Source organism: Castor canadensis, chromosome 5 (assembly GCF_047511655.1).
Source record: "Castor canadensis chromosome 5, mCasCan1.hap1v2, whole genome shotgun sequence".
NCBI classification, from domain to species: Eukaryota; Metazoa; Chordata; class Mammalia; order Rodentia; family Castoridae; genus Castor; species Castor canadensis.
In genome coordinates this window covers 98,094,193-98,119,648 of record NC_133390.1, presented here as the reverse complement: position 1 = coordinate 98,119,648, position 25,456 = coordinate 98,094,193, and the positions used below count along the sequence as shown (strand labels likewise).

General features: G+C 37.5%; 1 protein-coding gene and 1 long non-coding RNA gene across 14 annotated transcripts in view; one reads left to right on the top strand and one right to left on the bottom strand.

Moving 5' to 3' along the window:
• The window catches only part of LOC141423296 (uncharacterized), an 86,171-nt gene that overhangs the window by 46,812 nt on the left and 13,903 nt on the right, over nt 1-25,456 (top strand). For 6 of the 8 annotated variants that reach the window (XR_012448034.1, XR_012448039.1, XR_012448037.1 and 3 more), the window contains one exon: nt 1,685-25,003. This is a non-coding gene — a long non-coding RNA (uncharacterized lncRNA). The remainder of the gene's footprint in view (nt 1-1,684; nt 25,004-25,456) is intronic. The other 2 variants (XR_012448036.1, XR_012448033.1) reach the window with 2 other exon arrangements.
• Slc2a2 (solute carrier family 2 member 2) overlaps nt 16,034-25,456 on the bottom strand; it is a 30,816-nt gene continuing 21,393 nt past the window's right edge. For all 6 annotated transcript variants that reach the window (XM_074073790.1, XM_074073793.1, XM_074073791.1 and 3 more), the window contains 4 exons: nt 23,376-23,480; nt 19,785-19,886; nt 18,932-19,135; nt 16,034-18,847 (listed from right to left, as the gene is read on the bottom strand). In XM_074073790.1, the coding sequence (XP_073929891.1) occupies nt 18,647-18,847; nt 18,932-19,135; nt 19,785-19,886; nt 23,376-23,480 (612 nt within the window). In that variant the 3' untranslated portion in view covers nt 16,034-18,646. The remainder of the gene's footprint in view (nt 18,848-18,931; nt 19,136-19,784; nt 19,887-23,375; nt 23,481-25,456) is intronic.

Sequence of the window (25,456 nt, the reverse complement as noted above, 5' to 3'; positions counted from 1 at the left end):
ATTTAGACATTTTCTCCCTTCAGGAAATAGTGAGTGAGAGACACATACCCCATTCATCTCTCTTGTACTCCTTCCCCTGGAATGTAAGGTGGTCAAGGGAGGATGACAGAGGTGAGAAGGTGAATTTGAGTATGGACACTGACTTTCCAGAAATATTTGTACATGTGTCCTTATTTGACAGTAATAATATGAGAGAAGAGGGCAGGTGACCATGTTGCAGTTATTACTTGCTGTTTTATTTGAGTTTTACTGAACTGCTCTATTCTTGGAAACCATCATCACCTGTTTCATATTCCAACAAAGTGGTGTTAGGTGATATAATAGTTAATTGTTTAAGATGTATAAGATTAGTTTCCTTATGTACAAAATCAAAATAGACTCTTAACCTATTAAAAATAATGAGACAATGCAAATCTTGTACATAAGAAATAAAAAATTGCATGTGTGTGCGTACACATACACATGTATAAGTTTGTGAGAAGAGGGTGAGATAGTGCAAACAAATGAAGAAATTTATACAGAGGTGAATGAATAATTGTCCTGACTTCCCCTGAGGTTTTGCTGATGCCCTCCTGCTTATAGAGATGTGCTTTTGTAAGGCAGAATTGAAGGTGAGTAAATCAGATTAGGTTTTTCACTTTTATCATCACAGCATCCCACATCAGTTCAAAATAATGCTATAAAGAAAAATGCTATGAATTTTTAGAATTAGTACCTAAATTTTAGAATTAAAAGAATCTAAGAAAGGACAGCACCAGTTACTTATTTGATGAAACAGAAGGGCCTGATAGAGATCATCTTGGTGCATTAGGAAAACAACCACAGGGCTCCCGCTGACAGGACACTTTTCCTAAGTACTATTAATTATAATGCTTTATTAGCTAACTGCAAGGAGTAGACATCCTTTGCATGTTAACTAAAGTGCAACAGCCTTTTAGCTAGTGGGGCTTGCTCAGTCATTACAATTGTCTTAACCATTAGTGAGTTAGTTAAACTATAACATTAAAAGATAAAAATAATCACCAATGTCACTTGGGAACAAGCCTGAATTGGACTGGCTGTCAGAGGTTCTGGGTACACCTGTCCTAGCTGTGTGGATTGATGGGTGACATCTCACACAGCCAGCCTTCACCCTGACCTCTTCAGGGTTGCACAGGATCCATAAGATCATTGTCATGGATTTGATTTCTTCTTCAGAGTTATGGGAGGGTGTAAGGAGAGTGGTACCATAGGCCTTATATTCAATTCTCACTCATTCAGAAATTTATGATGTAGTTAGCAATTTTGAAATTTATGCTCCTTGAAGCATTTTATATTGGAAGTCATAACACTAATTATTAATGATTCCACCTTGGGAGGTCTAGAAATGATGCTGAAACTCAATCAAGCCTCCCTGGCAGTTCTAGGAAGACATTTTGAGTGTCAGCTCAGAGTTTTGATAGTTGGCATGTTCTCTTCTGCCTCTAATAACCCAGATATAACAGAACAAACAAGGCTTAATTGATTTGGTTTTGTTTCATGCTTTAATGACTGACCATAAACAGAAAACATGGAAGAAACATCTCCTTAAGTGAACTCAGAAGAAAAAAAAATAATCAGAGAAGAGTTCATTTTATTAGAAAGTAAAAAAAATTAAATTTACTTTAAAAACTCTACATTTAGTAAAATTCACTCCTTTTGGTAGGTAGATAAACTACAATCAAGAAAAAGAGCTGGCAGAGTGACTAAAGTGGTGGAGTACCTGCCTAGAAAGCATAATGCCCTGAGTTCAAACCACAGTATCACCAAAAAAAAAAAAAAAAAAAGAAAAGAAAAAGAAGAAGAAAGAAATTTAAACGAAAAAGAGCAGTTTCATCACTCCCCAAAATTCTCTTCTGTTGCCCTTTGATAAATTGTCTCCAACTCCTTGCAAGCTCTGCTGTGGCTCTAGTCCTATACTTTTCCATTCTAGATTTCATGTCAATGGAGTGAGATTATGTAGTCTTTTGAGTATAGCTCCTCTCAGTTAGCCTAATGCATTTGAGAGTCATCCATTTTATTGCATGAATCAGTTATTCTTTTTCAATGCAGTGTGGTATTCTATTACTTGTTTGTTTGTTTTCCATTCAGTTCCTTTTTATTCATTTATCTTAATTGTACAAAGTAATGGGTTTTATTATAACATTTTCCTACATGACCCTCTTGTCCTGTCTCCCTCCCACCAGTCTCCTTCCTCTTCCCAGATAGCTCTTCCCTTTTTAAATCTAAATTTCATATATGAGAGAAAACACACAATATTTGTCTTTCTAAGTCTGGTTTATTTTGCTTTATATTTTCCTACAAATAATGTAATTTTGTTTTTCTTCACTGATGAAAAATTCTATTATGTATATATACCACATTTTATTTATCCACTCATCTGTTGATGATCATCTAGGCTGATTCTATAGCTTGGCTGTTATGAATAGTGCTGCAATAAATGTGGATGTCACTAATCTGTATGCATCTATGTTCATTAAGAAAATCGGCCTTTTCTTGTTGCTGCTGTTGTGTCTTTATCTGGCTTTTGTATCAGTGTAGCATGAGTTTGGAGGCATTCTTTCACTTTCTTTTTTGTTTTTTATTTTAGTGGTGCTGGGGAACTCAGGGCTGTGAGCATGGTAGTTGAGTACTCTGCAGTCATCTACATCCTCAGCCCCCTTTCTTTTTTCTTTTTGAGAATAGTGTTATTATTGGTAATAATATTTGAGAATAGTGTAACTATTGGTGTTAGTTCTTTAAAGGTCTGATGAACTCAAAAGTGAATCCATCTGGCTGTGGGCTCTTCTTTGCTTTTTCTATTACTGGTTCTATCCCATTTTTCATAATTGATCTGTTTATGTTTATATACTTGGTTCAATTTTGGTAAGACATTATGTATCTAGAAGTATTTATCTGTTATTTCCAGCTAATTTTTTTACTGGAATATACATTTTCAAAATATTCTCTAACATTACTATGGATTTCAGTCATCCATTGTAGTATTTACTTTTTCTTCTCTAATTTTATTAATTTTGGTCTTCTGCCAGGCACTGGTAGAAGCTCCTGCTGATAATCCTAGCTACTTGGAAGGTAGAGATCAGGAAGATAATGATTTCAAGCCAACCTTGGCAAATAGTTCATGAGACCCTATCTCAAAAATACTCAACACAAAAAAAGAGCTATTAGAGTGACTCAAGTAGTTGTGCTACCTGGCTGAGTAGTCTAAGAAGACACTTGTCCAGAAGACTTGGAGTCCTTTGTGTCATCTGAATAGAGAACTGGACAGAGACGCATATTGCAAAACAGTAGCAAAACTTTATTGAAAGAAAAGGAAAAAAAAAAGTAAGGAAAAACTAAAGAAAAGTACTATCAGAAAGGCAGTGGGCACCTGCCTAATGGCTAGGAGGCATTGATTAGCAAACCTTTATTGAAAGAAAGAAGCACCACAAGGGAAGCAGTTGGCCCTTGCCAGGTGGCACAGAAGCATTAATTTCTTTGTTTAAGTCCAATTTGTAATTTGTAAGGCAGGAAAAATCTAGGTAGTCCTTAGGGAGGGCCTAGGGTGGCTGACAGGTATAATTAACACAGCCTTATCAAATAACAAGGGGTATTCAGCCCATGTGCCTTTGCTAATTTTTAGGCCTTTAATCTTATGTATGAGATGTCACCAATATTCATGAGGCCTTAAGTAAGAGGACTTGGCCTGGTAGATCAAATTGGGGGCAGGCCTTTTTTACAAGTAAGGCAGACCCAAAGGTGCTTCTTCTGGATACTATCTTGCAATGATATTTACAACCACCAGGATATTTACAATTTACAGGGGATTTATTGCTCTAGAGATGGTGCAGGGTGGTGCTGGGTGCCTGTTAACTTTGTTTGCTTAAGAGAACCCCTGGTAAATTATTTTCCCTGCCTGTTAACTTGCCTCAATAGAGCCTGCCTGCCTAGTAAGCCTGAGGCACTAGGTTCAAGCCCCAAGGCTACCAAAAAATAATTGGTCTTCTTTCTCCTTGTTTTGGGTTAGTTTTTGTCTGTGGGTTTGTGAAGCTTGTTTATATATTCAAAGAACCAACTCTTGTTTCATTGTTTGTATTGCTCTTTTTGTCTCCATTTTATTAATTTCCATCTTCAGCTTTATTATTTCTTCCTATCTACTAATTTACTCATTTTGGGTTTGGCTTGTTTTTGTTTTTCTAAGACTTTAAGGGGGATCATTAGGTTATTTAATTGAGATCTCTCTCTTTTTTTTTTTAATGTAAGCACTCATAGATGTATCTTTCTCTTCTGTGTATAGTATTTCTTTTAACTATCTTCTGCACTACTGGCTTAGTAGTCATGAATTGCTTCATTTTTTGCTTATCATAGAAGGTATTTATTTCTCTTTCTGTTTAACTTTGTTGGATATTGTAGTTTTGATTGGAAGTTATTTTGTCTCAGTGCTTGAAGTACGTCCATCTGGGCTTTCCTACTAAGAGGTCTGCTGCTGTTCTGGGAGGTTTGTCTTTGTAAATAACTTGACATTTCTCCCTTGAAACTTTCAGGATTCTTTCTTTGTTCTGTACCCTTTGCATTTTAATTGTAGCATGACATAGTGAAATTCTTTTCTGATTTTACATGGATGTCCATTTTTTTCCCTAGATTTGGGAAATTTTCTGCTATAATTTCACTGTAACATTTTCTATGCTTATTCTGTGTCTTCATTCCGCTTCTATGCTACATATTTGTAAGTTTGCCCTCTTACTCATGTCCCAGAGGTCTTGGATGTTGTTGTCATGTTAGTTGTTTAAAAATTTTTTTTGTTTCATGAATCTTTTTATTAGGATATATTCATTATATGGGGGAGGTTCATAGAGACAATTCTGATTAGACTTATATTGCACATTGTTTTTCTTTATTGCATGTAATTATTCCTCAACCTTGTCTTTGAGCCCTGGTATTCTTCTGCCTGGTCTAGTCTGTTAGTGATGCTTTCCATCGTTCCATTGAGTTTTTAAAATTTGGTTTATTGACCTTTTTTACTTCTAAGATTTCCATTTTTTTTTTTTTTTCAGAATCTCTGTCTCTGTTGAATTTCTCATCTGTTTCTGCTGAATTGCTAGCCAGGTTGTTGAATTTTACACCCAGGTCTTAAACTGACTTCTTTACTTTCTTTGTTCATTTGAATCCTCTTTGTGGTTATTGATCATTTTTATAACTAAAGTTTTTAATTCTTTTGCATTTCAAACCATTTATATGTCTTTGGATTCAGTTATTGAAGAGTTATGACCTTTTGGAGGAATCATGTTTCCTTGCTTTTTAATATTCTTGTGTTTCTAAGTGGTGATTTGTACAATGGACATCTCTTCTGGTTTTATGTGGTGGTCTTAGTGAGCAGTCTTCTCTTGAGGGCTCAATCTGCAATACCACTCAAGGGGGAGAAAACAGACTGCCATAACAGTGATAACACCAAAACTAATCAGATACTGAAATACAATAAAACCAATTAAAGATGGACTACATCACCAATAACCATAATAAAGAAAATGGTAAAATAACTATGAAGTTAAAAATTAATAAAGGTAAAAGTAATAATAATAGATGAATAAAGGAGTGGTTCAGGGAAAAGGAAAAAAGAATGAATAAGGTTAAAGAAAAGGAAATAAAGACTATGAGAAAGAGGAAAAGAGCAAGAGATTTAAAAAATCTGATTACAAATTAAAGAAAAATACATAAATAAAATTAAATAAAGGCAAAAAGAGGACTAAAAAGATTTTTAAAAAATAAAATAAAGCAAAAACAGTCCTAAAAATAGTTTTTTAAGTTCTCAAAAGTTAAAGAACAGAGAAGCTTTTTTCCTTTTTGTCTTCTAATGCTATACTCTGTGAGATGTGGGGAGGAAAAGATTAGTGGGTCATACCTGGAGTCCATTGCAGTTCCTACTGTTAAGGCTGGTGCTATATGCAGGCTGAGGGTGGGGCCAGTTAAGGGTCTGTTGTCAATTTCAGGGCTGCATTCACTGTAGAAGCTTCACTTTTTTGCACATCAGGAGCCAATGTTGGCTCCTGATGTGCTTTGAGGTTCATGGTCTGGGTGGGTTTCCACTTGCCCCTTCCTCCCACATACACACATCAGTTTGTGCATCCAGGATTGACAAATATCCAAGCTGAGGGGTGTCCCCAAGTGTGTTAGAGAATGGGGATAGCAAATGCAGCACTTAGTTCTGTACTGGAGGTGGAGAACCAAGGGAACCCAGCACACTGACTGCTAGTCTCAGTGCTTTCAGATCATACTCAACAGTTAGCCACCTTGTGGGAAGAAAGAGGTTCTGGGAAAACTGAGAGATTGGCTGGACTTGCGCTCAGAGATTTCAGTCCTACCTAGCAGCATACCATACATGGCAGGTAGGTAGCTCAGGAGACCAAAACAATCACAGGCCACAGGTTCTGAGCTCTTAGTCTCTGCAGTGATCCACAGGCAACAGGGCTCACTTCTCACCACAGTGGAGCTACCACCACTGTGCCCTCCACAGACCCAGCTCTCCGCTGCCTAAACCTCTCAGTAGTTCAACATCTAGCCCTCCCCCTCTCTATGACTATCCCTTGTGGTTATTTCCCACATAGACACTGTGGCAAGGTGTACCCAAGTTTCCTGACTTGTGATTGTTCCTTGTTTTCAGGTCCTGAGAGTATCTCAGTATTGAATAATAGGCCCACTTTTAACATGGCACCTATTAGCTCTAGCATTCACTTCATTTCATCACTAAAGTTGATGAAACAGATTTCTTCTCCAATGCTAGCTAGCCTGCCATGCAGGATGAGTCACTGTCATGCAAAATCCCTGCACTGGACTTAAGACTTGCTAGAACTTTGACTTTCTCCTGTATTTAGGACTGCCAGTTTTTTGTCATCAGGGCTGGCTTACCTTGCAGTTGTAGCTTCCAGTCCCCAACCTCCGCATCAGCTAGCTTAGAGCTGTGGGATGTTTCCTACTTTTCTGTTTTTATGTGCTTTTTAGCTTTCCTGTCACCTCTTTTGTTTATTCCTAATGTGTTTCCTCTCTTTCTTCCCTCAGAATACAGTTTGTTCTTTATTACTTTGCCTCTTCTTATTCAACTCATGGAGTTACGGAAATATTGTCCGACAAGAAACCAAGAGACACTCAAGAGAAGTAGGAGAACTCAGATTTTATTTGATGCCAGCAGTCCTAGATGCGCTCACAATCAAAATTCTGGGCCTCAGTCAGTGAAATTATAGGATTCTTATAGGGAAGTACAGGGAATTGGGTTACAGTGAATGTGCTTATTGCTAATAGGTGGGTTCACATTGAGGGCTGGGGATTGGGGCTGTTTAGGCAGGAACAGCGGGGGACCTGTGTTAGGAAGTCTGTTTACAAAAGGAGACAAAGAAAGGCAGGAATGAATGGTTATTGCCATGTGGGCCTTTTATCTTGGCCCTGAACCCATTTTATGGCTTAACTAGCAACTTCTCATGTCCTTACAACCTGCTTTTGGGGTAATCTTCCTGTTCATTCCCCCTTTCAATGCTTTTCCTACTTGTGGACAAGCATTGTTCCTAGGTTCCTGGGATTGTATCAGGTTTCTCTTGTCCCAAGGGTCTGTATTGGGTCACCAGGAGCTATAACTTTATTGCCTCCATTCATGAGTTAATGAAGTGAGTTATGCCATCGAGGATGCAAGGACCAAATAGTAGGGCCAATAGGAGTATGAAAAAGACCAGCCAAGGAGAGAAGCTGTGAGGCCCAATTCCAGATGTTATTCCATTTGTTTCAGGAATTTGCTAATTCTTGTCTCCTATGTGTGACTCAGTCCTGTAACTGTTGGGCCATGTCTCTGACTATTCCTGACTGATCACATAAAAGCAACATTCTTTGTTTAGAAAGAGGCAGAGTCCCCCCTTTTTGTCAGTCAGTAAGTCCAACCCTCTCCGATTTTGGAGGACCACTGATGCTAGGGAGTCCAGTTGGTCTTGCATGGCCACTATGGACCTAGCCACTTGCTCTAGGTCATTTGTTAGGTCCACAGATAATTGATTATAATAGGAAGCTGATGAGGCAGTTCCTCCTATGCCTGTTCCTATTCCAGCTGTTATCCCTAATCTAATTAGTAAAGATATGAATTGGATAGCTCTTTTTGTCTGTGTGTGGGCTGTCAAAGGTACGGGAAGGGTCTGATTGTTAGGCACTATGTTTATCTGGGGTGTGAGGAATGCTAATGTGCGAATGCCCTTCCAGTTAGCTGGCAAGCACTGATAAGCAAGGGTCCCCCATGAAAAGAAATTCCTGGGCTGCTGTACCATGGTCTGCCAACTGTACATCAAATGGCAGTGGTTGTACAGTTTTAGATTTGGGCACATTGGCTAGCAGCCAGGCTCCCCATTGGATAGTTTCCTCTTGAGTTTTAGATACAATTAGGAGCCTCTGAGATAGCTGTAAATTGCTTACTTTGGGATTCATGCAGGTAGAGGTGGGAGTAGCATCATGCACAGTCTGGCTAAGGGGGCTCACCGGGGCTGCTACATAATGGAGGTAACTTGAGGACAGGCAGAAACAACAATCACCCACCAGTGGTGGGTTTGTAAGATTAAGGAAGCGTTGAGTTGCATTTAACAGCCTGTACAGTTGGGATTCCAAGTTAAGGTTCCCTGTCCCGGAAGAAAGCCTTAATGGGGGTCATGGTTGTGGCATATCAATGTCTTTTATAGGCTCATAGCCATCTAGGTAATCATCTTTGGATGGCCTCTCTGTATCTGTGGCTTTTCCCTTTGTAGACTGACATGGGTACAAGGTGGTTAAGAAGGGTGCCCAGACACAATGAGGCTTATTTCCTCACCCTGTTGTTTCATCATTCCATGCTTTTAAGGGGTCCCTGTCTTTCTTCCAGCAAACTCTCTGCCCTATAGTGCCTTTGTTCTTTCACGACCTTGTCAGGCCTGTCAGTTTTCCTTTATAGTAAATTGTCCCCCCTCTGGTATATTCAGAAATTGATGTGCTGCATGGGGGTGACAGGTATTGGTAATAGGTGAAGGGGTACCGCAGTTTTCCCTGGAAGAAGAGAGGTTTTACACAAGCTGTGCAGTTAACCCGGCCTCTAGAGGGGACAACCTTAAAATGTAATAGAGTCAGAAGGCAAATACACATCAGAGGCCTCATGCCAGAGACTGGGGTCTGAGCTACAGGTAGCACTGAACAGCAGTAAGACTTCCTACTATGAGGAGATAGCAGGAGGCTAGCAGTACCCTTTGGCCTGTGTTCCAATCCTGGGGGGCAATGACAGCCAGTCCTAGTGTGAACAATGCTAATCAGTGGGATGGGGTAAAGGTGGCAGAAAGGGGATACATTTATGTCCTGGGAACATATGGTGGGGCACAGGTGGTTCATCTTCTGGATCCCCTTGCAGAACAGGCTTGGTTGGCTTCTGGTCTTTGGGTTTTATTACCTGGGCCATGAAAACTCTGCTCTGTCCCTTTTTGTTGGTGCAGAATTGGACCCAAGGGGGCATGGTCTGAGCCACTTGAAGCCAGGGGTCAATATAGGGGAACTGATCTGGGAGGCCGGGGGTCCCTATTACGGCCTGATAAATGGCCTGACAGTGGGCAATTCTAGGGTGACTTTATGGGGCCAGTTGACCCCAAAAGTGGGCCCCTCCGACTCACACAGTGTGAGCAGCTTTCCAGGAGAGTGTTTGATCCCATAATCTCCCAAGAGTCACCTTCTTAAAATGTTTAAGCATACAATCTAGGACTGTGTGTGGGCTTTGCGGAACTTCTGCCTATGGCAGTTAGACATGTTCTTTGTATCCGCCCTGTGTATTCCCCACTACATTGGTGGTGCAAAGACAAGGGTGGGTGCCCCTTCAAGAGAAGAGACCAATCAGATGTCTGCCTAGCCATGTCCCAAAAGAACGTAGGTGCCTCTTAGCATCAATGGCTAAGTCAACCTTGTGACTCTGGATCGGGTTGCGCTGATGCCTCCCTAAGCCATATGAGGATCACCACAGAACCGCAGGACAGACCCACTCCGACTTTGGTAGCTTTTCAGCCTTGAAGCCACAAACTCCAACCTGAAGTGAGGACAAATCAGGCCACTCAGTCACACACACATTCACACCAGAGGTTATTACAGTTTTTCCTTCCCCTCTTTTGGGGTTCTCCCTGACCTGCGGAATTCCTCTTGGAGATTCCTGGGAGTTGATCAGACTCCCCTTCTGCCCAGTGTGATAGGACCTGACTAAGGGCAGACTTTCTCCCGGGGGCTTAGCGGGTCTGGATGAAATTGCCAGGCGAGTTGGTCCACTTTTCCTTGGAGTCCAGTTGGGGCAATTCTATTCAGAGGGCTGGAACTCTGGGGTGAAGGAGGACCCAGAATACCATTAGGTGGCACGCTGCCTCAATTGGTCCCGAGTCCCTCCCTACTCTGGTGCAGCCCAGCTGCCAGCCAGTGGCTTATGGGGCCAGAAAGGTTGGAATCTTGATGGGGCCTCTAGAAATGTTATGGAAATATTGTCCTATGAGGAACCAAGCGACTCTCAGAGAAGTAGGAGAACTCGGATTTTATTTGATGCTGGTGGTCCCAGAGGAGCTCACACTCAAAATTCTGGGCCCTGAGCAGTGAAATTGCAGGATTCTTATAGGGCAGTGCAGGGAATCAGGTTACGGTGAATGTGGTGGTTGCTAATAGGTGGGCTCACATTGGGGCCTTGGGATCGGGTCTGTTTAGGTGAGAGCAGCAGAGGACCTGTGTTGGGAAGTCTGTTTACAGAAGGAAACAAAGAAAGGCAGGAATGGGTGGTTATCTCCGCCTGGGGCCTTTTATCTTGGCCATGGACCCATTTTGTGACTTAACTAGCAACCTCTCATGTCCTTATAACCTGCTTTTGGGGTGATCTTCCCATTCAGAGTCACATGGAGGAAGCTCCTGATCCACCATCCTATCCCAGAATCCCTATTGTTTGTTTATCCATTCATCAGTTGAATGACATATGGGTGTTTCTAGGTGATTATGAAAAAAGCCACGATAAACATTTATTTATTTATTTATTTATTTAGGCATCATAACAAAAATTCATTTTTTTTATTATTCATTTAGTCACATGTGCATGATAAACATTTATCTATCAGTTTCTATGTAGATGTGAGGTTGTTTTATTGTAAGTGTATGTTTAACTTTCTAAGAAACTGCCAAACTGTTTGCCAAAATGGTTCCACCATTGTACAGTCACATTAGCAATGAATGAGAATTCTGATTATTCTCTATCCTTACCAGCACTTGTTTTAAAAAAATCCTCAATAGCTTCTGGCACTATCCTTACTCAGCCATGATTTTCCTTGTAGGTAAACATTTGGAAATGTTGTAGGATGGCTCAGATAGAGAGGGCACCAAAGCTTTTGGGAAGCAAGTATATTAAGCAGGCTGGCAGTGACTCCGCACAAAGGCTGAGCCCTGAGAACAAAGAGGGCTTTCCTTATATACCAGTTAGAGCAGGTTACAGAAATGGGGGGTGCAGCTTGTCGCATACATAGTCACTGTATTTCATTGGCCATTTTAACTTCTGGGGTGAGACATTCTCTGGTCTCGTCCCAGATGCTGCTTGACATTCCTCAAATCCATTTTTTTGTTTGTTTGTTTCACTGTTGCACTCATTATCTCCCTCGTCTCTCATTATTTCCCTTCCCCCTCCTTGCCTTCCTGCCACAGAAAGTCCTCAGATATTTCTTAAAGCTTTAATTTCTTTTTTTTAAACATTTTTTATTTTTAGGATATATGTGTTGTATGGGGGGGATTCATTATGACATTTCCCAATAGGCTTACATTGTACAATGTTTAGATCGCCCCCACCATCTCTCCCCCTCAACTCCTCCCAACCGACTTAAAGCAATTGCAAGAGGTTTCATTGTTCTATTTCATGTAAGTATCTGAAGTCCATCAACCATATTCCCTCACCTTAATCTCCTTCGTTCACCTTCCCCTCTCCTACAATACCCCTCTTCCCCCACAGTCTACCTATTTTACAGTCCTTTCATTATTAATTTCTAAATTGGTGTTCAAAGAGGTTTCTCTATGTATCTGTGCTGTGAGTATATTTTACTATGGTCAGTTCAACCCCTTCTATTCTCTCCCTTACCCTTTCCCTCCTACCCCCATTTTTCAACAATTAAAACTTTAATTTCTGTGTTCTAATTCATGTGCTGTAGTGTTTAGGCTCCTAATAGAAAGAGATGACCTACTGAGAAACTATGGTTTTTGAAGCTTACTGAAGGGATACATCACTTACAAAGGAGTGGGTCAAGTTTGAAGAACAAGCAAAGATGGTAAAGCACCTAGGTCTAGCAAAGTGGGATGAATAATGGTGGGATGTCATCACCAATTCTAGGATTAAGAGGTATCGTGTCAGTGGAATGATTAACCAGGCAAAAACTGTAGCTGCAGGAAAGGCTGTGCCCTGGAGGAGCTGCTGCCTTGAGAGGAAGAATGTAGCTACTAGCCTGCCAATGGTGGAAGAGAGGGAACTGCAGGAATAACCAGCCCGTTCTCTGTCTCGTCCTGTATTCCCATTTCTTAGCAGTGTATCCCATTTAACAAACCCAAATAGAAGCTAAAGATAAAGAGGCCCTGATGCAACCAAAAGTGATCAGCCTTCTGAGGCACAAACGGATGCAAGGGCAAAAATACATTTGGAGGAACAAAGGAAAAATTACTAGCATACAGGCTTATACTGGTAGTTTTTACTTTATTGATTTTGGTGGTTTGATGTTGACTGTTTATTATAATAAGCAATAATTGAGTTTAGTTTCCCACCCTCTCTTCATATCTCTTAATATAGTGCTACTATAAATTTTATTTGAAAACAAGAATTGTAACAATATCCAGTGTGCTAAACAATTATGTAAGTAATTATACACTACAAAGCCATGTAGGGTAATATGTTTCCTTTCTTATGCCACTCCATGCTGTCTTTCAAGAAGTTAATAATTGACTAATATTTTCATGTGTTTAGGTGTTTTATGTATTTATTACTAATTTGTTTCTCAATGCTCCAAATTATTCTTTATATGGCAAAACACATCTGAGAATCTTTCAGTTTTATTTTCCCCTGGAACTTTCTTTTCCTGGCTTCCATGTGAATTGTTACTTTCTACACCCTGATGCCAGTTGTTTACCCAAAACCTCAGCCTTGGGATTTACCTTCCTGTCTCTCCTTTCAAAGAATTCTTTGTCTTCCTTTCTTGTGTTTTTTCTTCTTTGTTTTGGTAGAATACACTTACTGCTTACTTCATGGGATGGAAAAAGGCAAAAGGCCTTTAGCTTGTCTGGAAATATCTTTATTCTCCTTTTTGTACTCAGTTGATAACATGTCTGGGGGAGATTCTAGGTTGAAAGTCATTTTCCTTCGGCATTTTGACAGCATTGAGCCTTAACCTTTTAGCTTCATCAGTTGCTGTTCAGTTATTGCATGTTATGAATCTTACTCTTTTGTGACCTGCCTTTCCTTTCTAGATGCTTTCAGGTACTGTAATATTTTTTTTAAATCTCTGGTATTCTGAAATTTTGTGATGGAATTTTAGGCTGTTCATTGTGCTTGACACACAAGGAGCTTTCTTGTTCTTAAATTCAGTTTTTTTCTCTTGCAAATTCCCATTGTTTGGATGGTGGTTCTTCTGGGCCTTAAGATTCATTTCTTCCCACAACTCCACTCACCGCAGCAGTGCTGAGCTTGTAAATATGTAGCTGTTTTCAAAGTTGGGTATGCTATTCCTTGTTCGTGGACAGAAGTGTATATATATATTTTCATGCCTGCAGTTGGTGATTAGGCTACATCTTCCAGTACTCTTTCCATAATCCTACTTCTCCCAGTTTACAAAAGAAAGGCATAATTCTTACTGATCTCAATTCTCAGCATGGTGCACTTCACTGGAGTTTTAAACCTTTAGAAGTGCCAAATGAAGGGTAATTGGAAATTGTTTTACCTACTAAGCCTACCTAATTAAGGTAGCATAAGAAAGGGTGTATTTTGACCTAAATGCACACATTTTGATAACCTCAATACAGACCTGGATAATGCCTATTTTGTGTAGCAGAGCTTACCCCATTATTTTCAAATTATTACTTCTGCAAGAAAGACTTGTAAAAGAAAACCTGTAAAGAAGGCATCCATAGGAAATGCAGGAACAGACGTTTGGCAGGGATCCATGCCTCATCTATACTTACCTAAGTAGCCCAGGAATTCAAATAGGAGGTTTTTGTCACAGAAATGAGCATTAAAGCATTATTGGAATTGGAAAATTAAGTCAGACAGAAAGTGACTCTGATTTGGGAAGCTAGTTTGACAATGAGGACTGGATTTTCCCATTAGGTTAAGATAGACATTTTTCACGAATTAATCTAACAAGCTAAATCTGAACTCTGAGCATTTGAAGCAAAGAGTATATGATAAGATAGAAGGATTTTATTATGTATATTAAAATGCATAAAATTAACATTTTGATTGCTCCCACCTATTCTGAGTATTCAGGTTAAGCAAGACTGCTCTAAGTGAAAGATTTGACAGTATAGTTCTTTCATTAAGTCTTAGAAAAGCCTTTTAGGTATATTGCCCAGAAAGTAAGAGAGGGAATGACTGGAACAACCGAATAACAAATCCTTTTGCATTGAAAGTACTTTTATTCAACAAAATTAAAGAAGGGCCAACTAGAGTTATTAGCTATCAGCTAATAACTCTTCTTTTGGGCTGTAACTTAGAAATGGTCATGGAATTAAAGAACATGTTCCTTCCATTCTTATCTATTTATACAAATAAGATTTTTAGTACTTAATAGAATTTATACTGAAAAATACCTTAGCAATAAGAACTATTCATCTATTAATAGATTAATTAATTTAAAAAGAAATAACTCCCTGCTTCTCATTGAGATAAATTTATAAAATGAGTATAATTTGATAAAACTAATTTTATCAAGATTATACATAGGTTTTTCATCAGTTATGCACTAATATTAATGATAATGCTAACTCAATCCAGGAAAAGTATAGCTAGTCATTTTGATCTCTATAGACACAGGAAATTTTAAAAATTAAAATTATAGATATTTTTGTTGTATAAATAACATAATCAAAATATTTTAAAGCATATATATTTATTACCTTAGGATAAAGTCCTTTGGGAAAATAGAATGAAAATATGAGAATAAAAAGATTATAGTAAAATTTTCAGCTATTAAAGTTTCTATACTCATATATAATGATAGCTTTTTAAATGTATATGAAAAGCATAAATATATATAATAAAAATTTATAACATAATATCATTTGTTTTTAGTGGTTAATGGAGAATAACAAATTGCTATGATATTTAAGTTCCATTAGATAAATACAGCAGAATAATTTTTTTTTTTGGTGGCACTAGGACTTAAATTCAGGGGTTCATACTTGCAAAGCAGGTGTGCTTTAGCCACACCTCCATTCCATTTTGGAGATGGTAGTCTTACAAACTATTTTGCTGGGGCTGGCCTCGAACTGTGATCCTTCTGATCTCAGCCTCCCAAATAGCTAGGACTATAGGTGTGACCCACTGAGCCCAGCTGAGCGCAGTAATTTTTAAAAACGTCATTATATACTATATTATGAAAAATTGCATCCTTTCCTCTAATTTAAATATATGATGAAAGATTTTAGATGTCAATTTATAAGCTTAAAAGCCACTGACTTACAGTTCTTTCAATTGTCTTCTTTTGCTATACTATTTATAATACCATATCTTTTTGTTTTTAAATTTTATTCCTTTTATGAAAATGCAGATTGAGAATATTGACCATGTTTCTATTCTTTGTATCTTTCACAGAACTGTAACAAAGTATCTTGTTCATAATAGGAGCTCATTTACTGAATTATTTTTATTTTCATCAAGAGTCATTTGTTCTCTTTTGATTACTCTTATTTAGCCTTTAAGTTAGTTTTTTCTGTTACTGATAACAAAACAGCTACCATATGGAAATTAAATATGGGCTAAAATGAGAATAAGGAAAATATTGTGAGAAAGAAATAAGTATATGCAGTAAACCAATATAAATCTTTAATAATGTGGCTACTTTTTAATAAAAAAGGAAGCACACTAAGCATCCAGAAATATATTTATTGTCACAAAGCAGTAAGGTATATGTGCTCTTAACCAAAACCAACCTCTTTTTTTTTTTTTGATGGGACTGGGATTTGAATACAGGTCTTCATGCTTGCAAAGCAGATGCTCTACCACTTAAGTTACACCTCCAGTCCAAAAAGCTCTATAAAATCAGTTTCTTTTCATGATAATTCTTTTTGAATGTACTTTAAATTAGAAAGTAGTAAAAACATCAGCAGAGTGCACAGAGTAATTGGCAATAAACTTTTTCTCCTCAGGTCACTAATACAGAATTATAATATAAAAAAAAAAAAATATATATATATATATATATATATTGCACTTTGTGCAGCAACTCTGCTTAGGACACTGAAGGCACAGGTATTGTCCAACAATATTTCACTTGTGACATATGCAATAGTTAAGCAAGTAATAAAAAGCAGTTTATGAAGGTACACTGGGTTACATGTAAATAACTCTTGAAATTTTTGAGAATTATCAACAAGGTTTAGTCTTTTCCTATGATTATAATCCTGTTAAGTTTTATCTAAATGTGATTTATAGCATTTGATTTTGCATTTAATCATTTAATATTATTCAAAGAAATAATATTACACACAGACCTCTTGAAATAATAGGCAAAAGCAAATTGTAAAATACAATAAAAATTCTTAAATCCTTCTTTGGAAATACTGTTTGGATTTAGGAATTACATGGACTGATAGTTTCACTGCTTCTTACCATTCCTTTGGAGATTGTTTCTTTGAAGTAAGAAAATACTAACTTTTTTTGTTTGAAAGAAAATTTGGAACTGTCTGATGTATAATAATCCGTTATTCTAATAGCATGTCTGTGAGTACTAGTTCTAGGTAACATTTATTGAGCACCCACTTTATACTATGCACTGTGCTTAGTTAGCACTCCATATTTAATCCTCATGACAGTTCTCAGAGGTAGGTAATATTATTGTCTCCATTTTCCACAAACCTGGTTCTTGGAAGGCAAAAGGCACAGATGAGATATTAATACCCTGGTCTTCCTGAACTTGCTGTTAGACTGTGAGCTCCTTGAAATATGTGCATGTGGCAAAATGCCTTACTATATCTCAGCACACGTGACAGTGCTCACCATGTAGAGGAAAACTGAGAATAAGAAATTAGACAAGATCCTTTCCTGAGTGCCCACTCTCAGGGCGCTCAGGTAGATGTAGCAGGTGAGTGGCCAGACCAAGAATTTTCATCATACTTTAAACAAGCTAAGAAAAAAAAAAATCACATTTGTAAGGACTTTCTAGAATATGAAAATACTTCCACAAAAAAATGACAGTTGGAAAATTAAATGTTCAAAATCACATCTAATTTTCCTGGGATTACATATAAATATAGTCTGTTTTATTGTTTATTATGATGTATACCATTGCAGCTCTAGGGATCTTTATTACATTGATCCAGTTCTTTAGGAACTCAGTGTTTCCAGAAAAATTAAATACGGATTTTGATTAGATCTAAAGTTGAACATTCATAAAGTTTTAGGAGCTTATCCTTAGGAATTTTCCAAGTCCTACTTTTTAAAATTTGTTTAGAAACATAATAATTCAGAAAAATATTTTTAAAAAACAGAGCAATCTTTTACTCCAAATTTCCCTAAGTTATATTGATCCAATTTATTAGAGACTTAAGGCAATATATAGAATGGCTGACTCATGATTGAGTGTATTTTATAACACAGTGCAGACAACCAGGCTATGCTCAATTGAAAAGCAAAACAAAATATAACACAAAGAATTGAGATGATGAGGAATTAACATGGTTTTGTAATAGATATTAATATTAACTGATAATCCAGGCTATATGAATAGGTCTGCCTTAAATGTTTAACCTTGCAAAAACCATTTAGTCATCAAAGGAACTAAAAAAATTTTTTTGAATACTGGAAGGTTTTTGATAGCTACCAAAAAAAAGTCTTCATAAAAATATTTTAGCATACCTAAAAAAATTCCCCCATGAAAATATAGAAAAAATAAAACTTTAAGCAAAATACAAATTCTAATATGTAAGAAAGCAGCTGAGTCTATTATATGGTGAATCTTACTACTACTAGCCACATCTCCATTAGTATCAGATCTGTGGATAAGAAATTCCAATTTAAATATATAAATAGCGGTCATATCCTCAGGTTTCTAGTCACATGCTTAATGAGGCAATAACATGATACAGTGGAAACTCTTAAATTTCAGGTGGGACACTGCAAAAACCAAACCAAAACAAAGAACAAGGGAGACTAGAACATCGCTTTAGAGGAGCAAAAAGAGCTAGCCTTTTTTAGTTCACTTACTGAGTCTTACCATCAAAAATAAATTCTCTAAGTTAAAAAAATACTTTCTATGGTAATATTTCTTGACAATTCTAATCGAAGCCCATAAAACTCTTTCAAAAATAAAGCAATACTTTAAGATGTAGATATAAACTTTTCAAGGAATCATTTACAAAACACATGGTTTCCTTCATGTTTTGCTCATAATTAAGAAGTAGATTATCACTACACAGTCTCTGTAGATCTAAGGAATTCCATTTCTACAGCAGCCTTTGGCCGTTGGGCTGAGCTACTCTTCTTTCGGAATTCTGCAGCAATTTCCTCAAAAGATTTTCCCTTGGTTTCTGGAACTTTAAAAAATGTAAACAGCGTAAAGGCTAGGACCACCCCGGCAAAGAGGAAAAACACATAAGGTCCACAGAAGTCCTGGATTGAGAACAAAGAGTTCCAGTTAGTAGCTATTTGACCTGCCTTCTGTTGGGTAAATTTGAACAGTGTCAGGCCACTTACCGCAATGTACTGGAAACACAGAGCTATAATGAAATTGCAGAACCAGTTGCTGAATGCAGCTAGTGCTAAAGCTGTGGGCCGTGGTCCTTGACTGAAAAACTCAGCCACCATAAACCAGGGGATAGGGCCTGGCCCAATTTCAAAGAAACTGACAAAAAGGAAGATGGCCGTCATGCTCACGTAACTCATCCAAGCAAACTTATCCTAAAGAAAAAGCAAAATAGAAACAGAAGTGGGACTGAGATCATTGACTCCTGTTTCCTTTAGTTAAGTAATCTCTGCCTGAATTCAGAGGTGAGCATAGCTCTCTTCCTAATGTGTTTATCTTCCATCAGGTACAAATTACTGTAATCTGAATCATGCTTAAATCTTTTGAGCTCCTTATAGGTAATCTTCTGGATTAGGACTTTATTTGATCCTTAGTCATCCTTTTCCTGCTCAAGGCAAGGTAAAGATTCAGTATCCTTTGCTCCTACTTGTACTGCATTGGCTAAACAAAGCATATAACTCCCTGTGAAGTGGTGGTTTAGGATGCTGGGCTGAGAGGTTTTTAGGAACTTGCCCAGGGCCACACAAGATGCCAAGTGGCAGAGCTAACATTAGAACCTATGTAGGGCTGACCCCAGAGTCTATGCTCTAACCACATGGCTACATTGCCTCCCTGAATAATAAGCACAAGTGACATGCTGTTATTTATTGTCTAAACCCAAGAAACAAGTCCCCCTTTGTATTATATGCTGTTCCTCTGGCTTTTATTCATAAATTAATCTAAAATGTTTTCGAGACACAAAATACTTTAACCTGGAGCACAGAGATGTTATTATATGGTAACCAAAAATAGCACCAGACTCACCAGCAGCACAAGTCCCACTGACATAAAGATGGCACAGAAAAACATCCCACTCATTCCTATTAGAAACAGAGAGCGTCGCCCTGCCTTTTCCACAAGTAGTACCTAGGAAAGTTTTAAAAAATATTATCTCAATTTTATGAGCTACAGAATATTGCCTTTATATTTCAACCATTTTTACTGATACAAATCACAACTTAAACAGTGGGGAGGAGACAGTTCTGTTATTCCATTTTAAGGTAGGGAGTGACACCTGTCTCAGGTGGCAGGGCTGTTATCACTGAGCAGTGATAATTTAGTGATAATAAGTTAGTTTGGTCACATTGGTCTGAATAGGCCAATCGAGAGCACTATAGAGATGCCACCACTCTAGGATTGTCCCTTTAAGTACAATAGTCAGAGGCAGTACACTGGATCTCTCCTAATAGATTACCTGTACATTTAAAATATGAAAGATCTATATTAACAATGACATCAGTTTCTCTCCTGGTGATTATCTTAAGTTATCATTATAAAGGTTTGTGTACTATAGACATCTGAAATGGCACAGCTGTTCAGAAGTCAACTATTCTCAATTACCTTCTCATCAAATTATGAACACTCACCTGGCAACATAAAGAATTTGATCATTGTACCAAAATAGCCAGCTCTGCATCTTTCTGGTGCTCTTAAATGTACCTGGTGTGGGAGTGAACTATGCATGTGGAAAGAGATTTCAAGGCAAAGGGTTGGAGTGCTTTCTTACCCTAATTGAGGAAATATATCATTGATTCTTTTGAATCTGTGAACCTTGACATTAATGGTTAAGGTTTACTATTAACCAAGACCAATATTTATTGAATAGACCCTTGCCTACCTGATCCATGGAACATTGCCAAGTCATGTCTCACACACACACACACACACACACACACACACACACACACACCTCTATCATAATTCCTCACCTCAGTGAGTAAATTGGCTAGGCTCATGAATCTATCAGTAAATCAATAGCAATCAAATACCCTTAGTGTGGTGAGTTCTGGCTCTAAAGATACCTGAGAACCATTTATCTTCACCTACAGTGAAAAAGCTCTTTTCATCTGATAGACATTCAAATCAGAGTTTCAGATCATTTCAGAAAGGATGAAAAGCAAAGAGCTCACATGTAATTATTGAAGAGGAAGTACAAAGAAACCTTTCTCAAATTTATAAAATTTCTCTATACATCTTGACTCTTTAATTGTGACTTTTAAATTATGACACCATCTCAAGGTACCATGAAAATATACCTTTTCAGGAGTAGGGGCTATTATTATATCTGTTTGTGAAAAATTATTAATTAGATCCTAAATTTTAAAATTATGTGTCTTAAAAACCTAGTTGGACTCTCTCCTTGAGGCTCAGTGTGCACTCAGGATGCATGTGACAAGGAGTGAGGTACCGTCAGTGGCTGAGACGTCTGCGACCACAACCCTCATCTTTGCTCCAGATCTCATAGATCCTGGTGCCTAGATGGAGTCTGTTAGCCACTGCTTCTCTTCTAGAACATCCTGCCTCCCATACCTCCGTAATTCTTCCTGTTTTGTTTTCTCCCTCAAGATTACAGGTTCCTTTCCTATAGCTCATTGGTGTGGAAGAAAACATGGAATGAGAAACATAAATTAGTACATAGTTGGGAAGGACTCTTTTCTCAAACATTCATTCAGAAAAAAAGCCAGATTGTTTATACATTGATAAAAATAGTACATATCCTATTTGCATAATTTATTTGAAAGCAAGCACAGAATTTGGTTTCATTAGTTAATCTGAGGGAAAAAACTAGATGACTAAAGTACTGTCCTTTTTGTGCTTTTGAACTTTAAAGCAACTTTTTGCTTGTTTGATTTTGGTTTTTGAGATAGGTCTTGCTATGAAGCCCAGGGTAGCCTCAAACTTGCTATTTTCCTGCCTCTACATCCCAAGTACTAGAATTAGAGGTATGGGGCACCATGCCTGGCTTAAAACAATTTTTAAAAAGTAAATTAATTAGCCAGGTATGGTGGATCATCCAAACAAAGAAGTTGAGTGTGGTGGCACATCTGTCATCCCAGCTATGTGGGAGGCACAGTAGAAAGATCATCGTCCAGGCAGCCCAGGCAAAAAAACACGAGACCCTACCTGAACAGTAACTAAAGTAATAAAGGTTGGAACATGGCTTAAGTGGTAGAATGCCAAGCACAAAGCAGTTTGTTAAAAAATATTGCCAAAAAAAGATTAAAAATAATTAATTAAAATTTAAATGTTAACTGTAGTCAGAGGGTTAGTGAGATGATTAGAATTGTTCTTTTTAATCATATCAGTCATCTACTTAAAAACTTGCACAGACTAAAATGATGAGCTCTAAAAGAACATATTCAAAATAATGAAGACACTGTTATAAATAAAACAACTCTGCCCACTTGAAAGACGTTAGTTACAGGGTTCAAAAATGAAATTCTGCAGATGTTTCCACTTTAGATTTTTCTCAGAATTTAAGTTATGCGATCTTGACAACTTGTTGCTTTACATAGCAAAACCTATTATAAATAACAAAATATGTTGAAGTGGGATTTGTAAACACATATTATTTCAGGAGGCAAAAACAGCAAATAGTTCCTTGGATTGCATCCTAGTAACAGGCCTTCATTGATTTAGAGTGGCCTTTTGGATTGAACAGGCATTATCTCCAAAGTCATGTCTATAGAGTCACTGGTGTTATGTTGGTATTTGTTCTTCCTCCTCTTTCCAAGGTCCAGCACCGTTTAATGTATCCAGGCTGTAATTTATTGACCACCTCAAGGTAATAGTTAAAAGTCCATGTGCAGAGAATGAAAAACAAGTGTCTAAAATAAATTGAGTATAGTATTCTGACCAAAACTGAAAAGTGTAAGTATCTTAAACATTTTCTATTCGAAGCTAAAAATAAGCATGACTCTCATTTTAGAGTGAATTGTGTTTTCAGGAGCTGTGTCCCACTTCTATCCCTTCTCTCATGTCACACAGACACTTGAAGCTACATACTTGTCAGCTACCTGGAAGTTCTGCCCAGTGACCTAACATCAGAGGAATTTGCCAAGTGTGTTTAATTCTGCTTTTATAAAATATAAAATATCTTAGATATCTATTAGAGAAGACCTCTAATATGTTTAATATTTTTAAATGGTTTTCCAAGGAGTAAGGATGAAAAAAAGTGCTTTAACCATGGAAGGAGAGGAACCTAGGTAAATTATCCAATATTGATAGAAATAACAAGCTGTCAACCAATCCCAAGGAATTTAAATATAGAACAAAGGGGAAGGAATCCAAGCATTTACACAAAGAGAAAGTCCTCTTGGCTCCCAGTTAGTTATTAATTCATCATCGAGTGACTGAATGGCATCCCAGCAGTGGGCGGAGCCAGTGATTCACCCTCTGAGTTATGCCTCATCGCAATGTAGTGGTTGGCTTATTCACAGAGGACTCTTGTCATGACTCATGTAGTTCTACATGCCCAGTGCACGTGGACAAGTCACTGATCACTTTTAAATCACATATTCCCCCTATTTCTGGACCATGGAACAAGCAGAGTATTTATCTAAGGGACTGACTTACAGAGATTGCAGTAAAAATCAGGTTGATGGCACCAACTCCAATGGTTGCATAAACAGGTTGACTGATTCCAGCTGTCTGAAAAATGCTAGTTGAGTAATAAAAGATCTGCAAAGTAAAGATAGGTTAGCCTTCATCAAGAGCCTCACACTGATGCCTCTAAAGCAAGAAATATTTTAGGTTTCTATGGAAGCATATAGTACCTAGAATTTCCTAAGGATTTTTTCCACCATTTCCTTCTAGAAGAAAATCCATCTTCCATTAGTGCTTAAATCTTCTGATTGCTTACAAGTTTTTCTTATAGTTGGGTCAAAACTCTAATAATACCGTATTTTCTTTATTTTTAGTGTCTAATCTTTTTGTTTTAGTAAAACATGCGTATAAAAAAGGTACACATCAGTACACAACTCAGTTTTTGCAAAGTAGTCATACCTGTGTAGTAAACACTCAGATCAAGGAATAAATCATTGCCAACTAGGAAAACTCCTTATTTGTCCCTTTATTATTGTCCCAAGGGAATCACTCTCCCAACATCTGATATCAAATAAATTTTGCCAAGTCTTGTACTTAATATAAATGAAACCACATAATATGTCCTATTTTGCATCTGGCTTCTTTTGCTCAATTTATCTTAGAATCATCTTTATTGTTCCGTGTGTTTGTAGACAGTTTATTATCATTTCTATAAGTATTTTGTTATATTAATATACCACAATTTAGTTACTAATGTATTTCTGATGAGTATTTAAGCACCTGCCACTTAGGGTGATTATGAATACTGCTGCTCTGAGCATTCTAACAATCCTTTAAAAATACGTGTATTTATACCTAGGAATGGAATTGCCGGGCCATAGCATATGCATACATTTAGTTTTGATAGACACTGCCAAAAAGTTATCCAAAGAAGTTGTAACAATTTTGCACTCTCACTAGTGTCTATAATAGTTCTGGTTGCTTATTACATTTAACTCAGAATTTTCCTGTAGTCTCAGTGATGATAAAGAAATTGACTTCACAACCTCTCTAATACTTTTTAAAAAAAAGTTAGTGATATTTATATGTTTCTAATAGTCTTTTAGATCATCCTAAAAGACATTCATTCGCTCCTCACCTAACATGTCCTTGTTGCTGATACCTTTTCCTGCAGACAGACAAATGCAGGATTGTATACACTGTGTCTTGCCACCAGCAGCTTACAGCACAATACACACTATCCCACCATTTTTAGGCTGCTCAGCAGCTTCAGGTTGAACATTTCTTAATGCCTCTTTAAGTTAGACACTGGAGTGAAAACTGAGGCAGAAAGTTCAGAGTGATTAAGTATTGTGCTATTGGATATACAGGAATAGTGAGACAAGGGATGTGAATTTAGTCTGAGACTCAAAGTTATGCAAAGTATTGGATAAAATTAAACATCAAAGACCCCTCAAAGGAAGTCAGAGATCAAAGCAGAGAAAAATTTGGTTTGTGGAGCAAGGTTTATTTCAGGTCTCCTTTTGCTTCAACAGATGGGAAGCTTTTTTGCCTCCCCCCAGACTCTGCTCATTCGTCACCCCAAAGTCTCTCTTGTGGAGCTGGACTGGCTCACTATTTAGAGGTCCAATGTATATTTTTAACAGCAACAAAAGAGGGTAGGTATTTTAATTACTTAGTTTCTTAACAAATGCTTAAATTTCTTGTTAACTAATTGCCAATAGGACCATTTAGTCTTCATGACACAAGGGTTCTAATTCAGAACCTAAAAGCTGGCTAGTTTATTACTCAGCATACTTTTTCAATAATGTCTGGTCCACTACCCTCATTCACCAACCCATTCTGTTCTTTATATTACATGTTATCTTTCCAAATACAGTAGAAGTTTGTTGCTGGGAAGAAACTGTTCTTTGCACTTAGCTTATGTGGTAACTTCATTTAAATAAATAAAGGAAATCGTGGACTCCTTTTCGCCTACATTATCAGAAACCGTAAATTTCACACTCAACTCCTATAATTTAGGCATTTTGGGGAAAGTAGTATAATTTTGCTTCCTTGCATTTATTATAGTTTTTGCCTTTTACATTCATCTTAATAGAACTAAAATACCA